The following is a 9,748-nucleotide window of genomic DNA, read 5'->3' on the forward strand; positions in this document are numbered from 1 at the left end:
GAAATAAAAAGATACATGTCTAAAATGTAGTTATTCAAATCCTCACATGTGTTCTTTTACTTTAGAAAGTATTTAATTGAATAGAAAAATGAACACAGACCAATAGTAAGTTTTAATACATAATGCGTACGATAGCGACATTAATGTCGCACTACCCACTAGAATCACTATCGCAAAACGACATTAATGTCGTATCACCTGCAAAAGGGTTAAATACATTTATGTATCTTCCTTCAGACATGAGCCTGAAAAAGATCTAAAATTTACTGTTACGCAATAGACAGAGTTTGTTTTATTTCCATTTCATTGTCAGACGACCGCATGTCAAGCTTGTTCTCAGGATGTCTCTTCACATGATACATAATTATACTTCATATTTTCTTTTTATGTAACACTGATATATTTTCAACCCTAATTTAATATCAATGCTATTTTCATCAACAGCCACAGTTATGGCCATGTAAATGGAATCAACTCTCATACTGTTACAGTGTTGTCTTCAACCTGTAAACCTTGGCTTCTTGAATTATATTTAACAAAAAGCTGTTGGTGATATTTCAAATAAGCTTGTTGTATCATAATCTACATATATTCAGAGCTTGGAAACTGTATGCCAAAGAATAGGACTTCTCATAGTTTTTACTCCTACAACAGTGCAGTGAAAGTCAGTAACTCAGCCTAAAGTCAGGGTTTCTGGAAGCATATACGACATCAGGTTTTAAAGCATTAAAGGTACAGTATGTGAAAATTTCAAATTCATGCTAGCTGGTAAGCAGAACCAGCATGTTAGTCCACTTTTGATTCTAAAGAAAAATTCCTTGTAGCACAGTCACTAGTAGGTTTTTCAAGACAGCAGAATACAGATTTCTGCAAAGATCAATGCTATCCTTATCAAAAGCCACAGTTGTGGTCATGTAAATGGTATCAACTCGATACTGTTTGGTTGTCTTTACACAGCTGTCTACCTACTTGCTCTCTTGACAGCCTGCTCTCTACGAGCAGCCAACAACTACGAAAACGCAAAAGAGTTTTTGCTTCTATGCTTTGACTGGCTTGATCGGGCTGCCAACTTGAAACACTTTGCATCATTAATTGTCATCAAAGCTTCCATTATTTGGGCTGAACCCAATTCTATTACAAAAGAAGCAATACGGAATATCCGCAAGTACCATTTATTTTGTAAGTGATGGTTTGTTTTGTTAGACTATCTCATCAAAGAAGTGTTTAGTAAAAAAACGAAGAGAAAACACACTTTGAGAGAATGCTGTCATGGTAGAATTAACTAGTTGAATTAAATTGGCTAGTTAATAAGTCATTGCAAAGGTAAGATCACACAACAGCTCAATCTGGTCAACACTAGCTAATTATGAATAGATTTAGTCATAGGTAATTTCAATATGTCCCATATTGTCCTCATATTTTTCATTTGTGTACATATGAAAAATATAAGGACATTATGTGTACAACAGAGATATATTAATGTGCAATGAGATACATTGTTGGGAGTTAAAAAGCCGAACCTGAAATCATCTTTTTTGCTTTTTTTGACCAACACGTTTTTGCACACAAATGACAATAACCGACATAGTCTCAGCTTGCCACCACGCTTGAGCATAATTTCAAAGTAAATTGTAATAGCCAAAACAAGTAGGCCTATAATATTAAACTTTCAGAAGCCCGTTTGTTCGTTTTAGTGAAAACATCGACGTGATTTCAAAAATGTTTCTAATAAATTCACGATGTTATAACATATCCAGTTCACTGGACATAACATGAACCAAATCGAAAATAATCCTCAAGAGGCGAGAAATTCGTACATAGTTTGGTAATTTCCATATCCTTGGATAGATAGACGCTAATGTTCATAGACTTGTATGATCATAGCTGAATTCGAAAACTTTATATTACGTACAGCTTTGCTTTAGTTATGTCTATGTCTGTTTGCACGAATTTTGGCCATGTCTATGCCTCCGTGTTGATAAAAAAACGGAAAATTTATGAACTCGCCCACTAAGGTCTTGTCAGAGTATCGTTAATGACCGGTTGTCGCGGTACTTTTAAAGGGAAGCCATTTTCTGGTAGGTTTCAAAGATCTACTTCTGTGCAATAGATCGTCCGTAATGGCTGTCAATGGCGATACAATACCAAACGGAATGGAAGTTTGTTCTAAATGTGAAGACAATGAAAATGCAAAGAAGGAATCTTGGGTTAAACTAAACGTAGGAGGAACACAATTTTTAACAACAAAGACCACACTGTGTAGAGATCCAAAATCGTTTTTATTCAGGTTATGCCAAGAAGAACACAATCACAGTTTAAAATCAGACAAGGTTTGTAAGTTCATAATCATGGTACCTGTCGCCATCATTAGCAACATGATTGTGGTTTGATGTATGTTGATGATATTTGATGTAAATATATTAACATGTTCAACGTAGCTCATAATTCCAAGCGTATAGTTTGTATTAGCGTTAGACTTAGATTTTCTTTTAGGATGAAAATGGGGCATACATGATCGATAGGGACCCGGAATTCTTCAGAACAATATTGAATTATTTACGGCATGGCAAACTAGTAATTGACAAAAATCAGGAGCTAGAAGGTAAGTTATAAGAGGTTACTCAACGTCAATATTCATACTCTTACCTCAGACGAGGTAGAACTTTCTAGCGATTTAATTTAAATCTAAAGGGAAGCCTCTATTTATTGGGTTTGTTTTGAGTCAGGGTATAATTTGGAGAGCAGCACACTGGTGCTTAGGATTATTGAGTTTTGGTTGTGTGCCCTCTGATGTCTCAAATTGTTCGAGACAAAAAGCTATTGTGGTAGATATTTTTGTTTGTTGTTACAGGCATGAGTCATAAGTGAATCACATATCATAGGTTTACTAGGTCTTTATGTACTATAGAGTCTGTCCTATAGGGTTAACTTGGTGATAGCTTAATAGGTTTTCATAATACAAGGTATTTAGTTCCTTATTGATGTTTTGGTCGGCGCTTTATTTTCCACAACGTGTCTCCCTTTTGCTTTTGTACCCAATAGTCTAAATGAAAAGCTGCTACCAACCTTCGTTAACTTTCCTAGCATTTTGTAAACATTCGAAAGCAAGTCTTTGATATTGTTATATCACCTGATATTTTGTAATAATTAGGCTTATAGATGTTCTAATTGTATAGATTTTATTGAAATGTTTCAAGTATACACCTAGTTCTATTTTTCTTTGAAATGCTAAATAATGCATAAATTCATTACTCGTATTTGACATGGCATGATAAAAGGAAGAGTTGTGATATAAAAGTAAACGTATGTCGATACGAGGTACAAAATTGAAATTATAAAATTTGAAATGCTCTGTATAATGACCATTTGTTAACACTTTTTATGATAGCCAACAATTTGGGTTATGTTTACAGCTCATTGGAACCAAGAATAAGAGTTGACTAGAAAATACTTAACTGACTACAATTCTTTATTAGACTTTTAGTTTATTAGCATGTTGTGGAGTTCCTCTATAAATTAGATTTATTATTAAGTGAACATAGCTATGTTCAGCTCATTTCAAAGATAAGCTAAGTTGAGAGTTTGCAGTCTTATGTGACACCTCATGGCAACACAGTTTGTGATCTGCTAACATTTGTAATAATATTGGCTATTTAAGCAAGTCGAAGATCAACTTCAACCTATCGCTGTTGTCTAAGGTAAATGTCAGTGAACTGATGCCTCCATAGCGAATGCTCGCCACTGTTGGGTAAAACTTATGAATAATGATGTTCTATAGCCCTCACATACAAACTTGAACAGCACTTTTACTAAGCACTAACGTCTGACCTGTCTGGCCTTCGTCATACCGATCAGCTGCACCCCAGTTTCTTCGGATAAGACATTAAAACAGCATGCAGGAAGGCAGGCAATTAAATATTGAGAATGGAAATTCAGACCTGTTGTCATTGTTGCTATAGCTAAGTACTACGCATAAAAATTTCAGATATACGATATGATAATGTTTGGAGACTGATACAAAAGATTATGATATATACAAGCACTTCAAGTTGTTTGTGTCATCTGCCCCAATTAAAATCTTTTTTGCAATCGTTGTACAACCTAGATGAAGTTAAGTAAATGCTGAGGTGCTGCAAAGTTGGTCTCATGCTACAGATAACTTCATAGTCTCCATGGTATACATTGGTAAGAGGGAGAGAAGCTATAGAATACTGTCTGTATAATCATCATACATGCAGTCCATAATATCAATTACACTTATTACAGCTTGTCGATGTTGCAAGTTTTATATTTAGATATTTACTGCTTTTAAAAGTTGATGTTTCTCCATGTATGTCTACTGTACATTATATATTATAATATACAGTACCGATATGCATATTACTGAAAAAATCAATCATTGTTTAATTTTATTGTAGTTGGCAAACTTTCACTTTAGAGTTTTGTACACAAAAAATTCTATTTTTCTGCTTTGTACAGCGTTTTCTCTTTTCTCATGGCAGTGAATACTATCAGTATTTAATGTATGGGAGAAGATTGAGGTAGAACTAGAGTTGGTAATGGCATCACGAGACTGGGTATTAGTCGATTCAGACGAACTCAAGTAGGGATGATAGTGACAGTCTACGCATTTTGTAAAAATGTCTTTGAGTAGACAACCTTACTGTAACCAAGAATTATTTCTTCGTGAAATAATCCGCAATTGTTCAGCACATATGTGTATGAATGGTCATGAACGTCAATGACAAAAAGTCGTGGTCGATATAGTTGTGTAGCCAACTATCTACTTAATTAACTAGGCAACTCATTATTCCTGCATCATTTTCTGTTTTTTAAGGCTTCTGAAGAACTTTCGTTAAAGGTTGACTTGCATCAAAAGTTAGATTACAGTTATTTGGTATCAAATAATTCACCATGTCTTACTTTGCTGTGTTGCAGGTGCAAAATATTTGGAAATGTGATAACAAGCTCTTAAAAGCTTAAAAACGAACAGTTAATCGCTGCCATCACGAAACTGTTGTAGATTAGAATCCCTTTCTAAAACGGCTCAAATGGGATGTAGCTGAACAAGATGGCTTCTGTTTACGCTTTCATGCAACCTCATTCGTCGAAATATTTTCACAAATATATTTCACGCATTCAATAAAACATGTCTATTGTCCTTACGCGTCTGTTTCATCATCATTGTAATGCTGTCACTTTGAACACTGATATCTCAAAACCTACCATAAAAATTCGTTTAATTTTTTGACCTTAGCTCGAAGGAGTGAACATCATCTTCTGATAAACATAAGAATCCTGTTGGTCACCTGTGATAGTCGAACAATGCTGCAGAAATTATTCGCGCTGTTTGGCAGGAAGTATGGGTCACGTGATCAGACTACGACTAGATGATTAGACCAAGCCGAAACAAAACTGTAAACTAGCGAGCATTTATATTTGGTAAAGGCTCTTCGGTAAGCCCCGAAGTGTTTGTCATAAACTAGTGCTACGAGAAGTTTTATATTGAGCCTTTTATTAGCCTTTCAATTCACGTGAGAACATCACGTGTCAAAACAATAACCAAACCTTTTGACTATGTCAGAGAAATGAATTGATTCCAATCTACGGCGGTTTCGTGATGGCGGCGATTAACTGTTTGTTTTTGAGCTTTTAAGAGCTTGTAATCACATTTCCACATATTTTGCACCTACAACACAACAGAGTAAGACATGGTGAATCTTTTGATACCAAATAACTGTAATGTGAACTGTGTTGCAAGTCAACCTCTAAGTAGCACTTAATATCCTCCACAAAAATACACTTTATTGCTAATATAGTTACGAGTGCATTTTTATTCTACGTTATTTTTCTAATATGCATTGTTAAGCCTGCTGCATGCTGTAGGGCCTAGATGTCATTTTTAGATATCTTTTTATCTAACATCTATACACACAACATAGGCACAAACTCCCATTTTAGTTGTACTCCAAATATAAAATCAGCCCAACCTTTTTGCTACTGACTAGTTAATATAAAGTATTGCCTGCTTCATAATTAAAATGCATAGCTGCCAGCATTTCAGCAACCCATTAGCCAAAATGCAGGCTACTGGAGGGAAATCTATAATCGATTTTGGCATATATTCAAGCATCAAAAATTTAATGCTGTAAAGAGTTGTTACCATTCTCGTGTCATGCTTCTTTTGAGTGTAATTAATCATTTCGAGATAGACTTATGAATATGTATTCATTCATGTTTCTTTTATTTTGCTATGAAGCTCCAATATATCATTCTTTTTACTTTTGAAGCTTGCTGACCATTCTTGTCAATCATAATATTGTGGAGGACCGGGACATGCCTGTGTACTATTTACTGCACTCATATATATATCCGCACTATCATTTAACCGAACCTCTCGAACTTCCCTTATTGCATACTTGAACTGCCTTTTTATTATTATATAACTGTATTACTGAACTGCCCTTGTATTACTGAACTGCCTTTTTATTATTATATAACTGTATTACTGAACTGCCCTTGTATTACTGAACTGCCTTTTTATTATATAACCATCCTGTTATATCTGGCATATCCTTTGTGATATAAATAGATCAGTAGGCGGAGTTAAACGATAGGCGCTGGCTATATAAGCCAGCGCGGTAGACAGGCAGAGTGTGCTTGATTTCACTCATACTTGTGCATACTTGTATTGAAGATATCGATAATAAACTGCTATATACTCATACGAACTGCTTCTATTGACGCCTGCCTGGTTGGCTCACCGATTGTACAAGCAGGCTCAGTGCAACCAACAGACGGAACTGCCAGGGTGACTCTAAGAAGGCTAGGAGGCGATCCACGGCCTTGTCTAGACTCGATCGGGTGTGCCATGGCACTAGAGATCCAGTCTTAAGACCAGCCATTAGTGGATCCAGACTAGCCTGGGATAGAGATCCAGAGGCAGGCCGGGGGTTTGGTTTCGGAGCAAGCCTGACTACTAGATTCTTGTCTTGGACTGACTTGACCGCCACAGGCAGGTCAATCAGGCCTCGGACAAGGTCAGCCAGTAGCCCAGGTTGCGACTCCCTTGTTAGAAAGTAAAGCTGACTCAGCTACCGGAGTCAGATCCTTTACAATATAAGCAGCATACAACTTCAGCGTTGCTTTTAAATTGCCTCAAAGTGTACCTTGCATATAAAATATCTGTGACCCCAATTTTCATTGCGATATTCTGTTGTTATATTTTAGGAGTATTAGAAGAGGCCGAGTTTTACAATGTTACAGAAGTGATTCAACTCTGTAAAGAGCGGATTAAAGTTAGAGATGATACAAATAATCAGGTATAATGTGGGCTGTATGTCCTACACTATACATACATAATTAAAATAGATAGCTAATAGATCAGCGCATTTCAGCACCAGACTAAACCAGCCATTAATGGCATAGCCGAGAAATATACTTTGACCAGTGCGTGAGCTTCACTTTTTCCTGTACTTGAATATAAGTGAATGTAAACACTAACTCCAACTCTTGAACTTACTTGACAACAGTCAAACTTTAGTTGTCTGATCAAATATGTATATTTACGCTGAAAAGCATTATTTAGTGATGAGAAAGGGATATTTTATCTCGGTAGTTCATTACAATTACATTACCACTGTACTTTTCAGTCAAATGTAAAGAATGTGTATCGAGTTCTGCAATGTTCTGAGGAAGAGCTAACACATGTTGTGTCTTCCCTTTCGGATGGCTGGCGGTTTGAGCAGGTATGGCTTGTCAAAACAGCTAACAATACACCTGTATGTCTATAATATAATAATATCTTACGATAATAATTTTATATCATAATGTTTTAGATATATATTAATCGATAATATTTTAGACTTATCATAATTTTGTATTATCGTGGTGGTAAAGAACACGATTTATTATCCTATTCTTTGTATTGTTGTAATCCTCTGGTACCGCACTTTAATTCTGTGCTACTTTTGTATCTTTTCCAACTACAATATGGTGACCAACTTGACTTCATGACACCGATCCTATCAATAATGTTCTTGCGTCTGCTATCAAATGATTCACAGTGACCTTATGTACCCACATTGACTATTTTTAGCGATTTCATGTTTTATGTAGTTGATAAATATTGGCTCCTCCTATTCCTACGGTGGTCCAGATCATGCAGAATATTTGTGTATCGTATCGAGAGGCTACCCTAGCCGCACCACCACAGACCACAATACAGATAGGTCTAAGGTTAGTGAGAATCAGTCAAAAGCTAAAATATTTAGAACAATCATTTGTGTGCAACAAAATGCAATTAAAGCTTGCCATGTATGGAAAGCAATACATTCCCAGTGCATAGCATCAACCAGAGCCTTGTTAGTGTGTTTTAACTCTTTCATTATAGAATTTTTTGCTTGTTTTGACGGAATCAATTCATACCAAAAAATTTTGCATGAATTGATTCCGCCAGATTGGTATCTTTGCTCTGAAAGCTAGTTTCTGTCATAGAGCTTTAATCTCAAGTACAAAAACAACGCATCTGACAAACGAAAGCCATGTTTAATATTTTGTTAGTTTAGTGAACCGGATGTAAAAGAAAAATGCCATTGTTGCTGCAGTTAGTTTGACCAATTCGCGAACCCCCATTCTCTAATACAAAAGTATAGTTAACAATAATATGATCTGAGGCCGAATGTTGAAGGATTTCACTTGCAGAGATATGTTTAGGTTGCTGTTTACAGTTATTTTTTATCCATTCTAAACTGTAACTAAAAGAATTTGGAAAATGCTCTCTAATTCCGACTAAAAGGAAAACTACCTGATTCATTTTTTTGGCAAAGTGATAACCCAATGTCATAAATTTGTTGTGACAAAATTTTGGGTGGATCTGACCACTCAGATCAACCCAAAATTCAATGTTCAATGTAATCAATGTTTTCGTGTAAGTACTAAGGGGAGTCATTATGAAGGCTTTCTGACCGAATGAACGATATGCGCGAGCCGTCATACAGGCTTTCTGTACCGAATGAGTTACCCTACGTCTCACAGCATTTTCTCAATTTCTAGTTTTATGAACCTTGTTTTTCCTCAGTTTGCTTTGGTACCCGGATGGTTAGTCTGGAGTTATGCAGAAAGTCATACACTCCGTGTTAACATCTGACAGCTTTTGTTTCTAAAAACTGTATTTAAGCTTTTAAAATTTGTTGTAGATATTACAAAAGCCATCACGGATGACATAGTAGCTGGATTCACTTGTCAACGGTTTAACTCATTTGTCGATTAATTGGTTTTGTTGGAACTGGAAAGCTCATCACTTATGCAGTAGCGAGATAAGCTGGACTATTGGCCTTTGATATAACGGTATCCGAACTTTTCATAGCGCATCAATGCTATTTCAGAATAAGGAGGCCAATGCTAGCATGTTTGTGCCAAACAAGGTGGCCAATGCTAGCATGTTTGTGCCAAAATGTAACCTGTTTTGCTTATGGTTACTTATAATGCACATCAAAGCTGATAACTTAAAAGTGGCTTGACTGTTAAGCATTGATCTATCTTTAATTCAAGCACATCAAAGACTGGTTCATTATTGGTTTTCAATTACATTAATGCTCACAGTCCTCAATCCTAAACATGTATGCCACTCCATTTATTTTAGTATTTTTGTCGTTTCGTATTCTTTTTGATATATTGTGCTATCATTATTCATAATTTATCCTTCAAGGTAATGTTATATAATTGAATTATGATTTTAATCCGGTTT

The 9,748-nt window shown here is 35.7% G+C and overlaps 1 protein-coding gene across 1 annotated transcript; it reads left to right on the forward strand.

The window, feature by feature from the left end:
- Positions 1–2,088: 2,088 nt before the first annotated feature.
- Positions 2,089–9,740, forward strand: LOC137385282 (BTB/POZ domain-containing protein KCTD5-like). Its single transcript, XM_068071722.1, has 6 exons — positions 2,089–2,330; positions 2,494–2,602; positions 7,231–7,322; positions 7,653–7,748; positions 8,119–8,238; positions 9,198–9,740. The coding sequence occupies exons 1-6, from the start codon at positions 2,121–2,123 to the stop codon at positions 9,225–9,227; spliced, it is 657 nt and encodes a 218-aa protein (XP_067927823.1). The 5' UTR covers positions 2,089–2,120; the 3' UTR covers positions 9,228–9,740.
- Positions 9,741–9,748: the final 8 nt, after the last annotated feature.

The sequence above is a fragment of the Watersipora subatra genome, chromosome 1 (assembly GCF_963576615.1).
Source record: "Watersipora subatra chromosome 1, tzWatSuba1.1, whole genome shotgun sequence".
Classification (NCBI taxonomy): domain Eukaryota; kingdom Metazoa; phylum Bryozoa; class Gymnolaemata; order Cheilostomatida; family Watersiporidae; genus Watersipora; species Watersipora subatra.

Excerpts from the sequence above, each read along its gene's own strand:
- LOC137385282 (XM_068071722.1), top strand. The coding sequence starts at position 2,121 with ATGGCTGTCAATGGCGATACAATACCAAACGGAATGGAAGTTTGTTCT. Across the intron at positions 2,603-7,230 it reads CAAAAATCAGGAGCTAGAAG|GAGTATTAGAAGAGGCCGAG; the intron begins GTAAGTTATAAG and ends GTTATATTTTAG. Across the intron at positions 7,749-8,118 it reads ATGGCTGGCGGTTTGAGCAG|TTGATAAATATTGGCTCCTC; the intron begins GTATGGCTTGTC and ends TGTTTTATGTAG.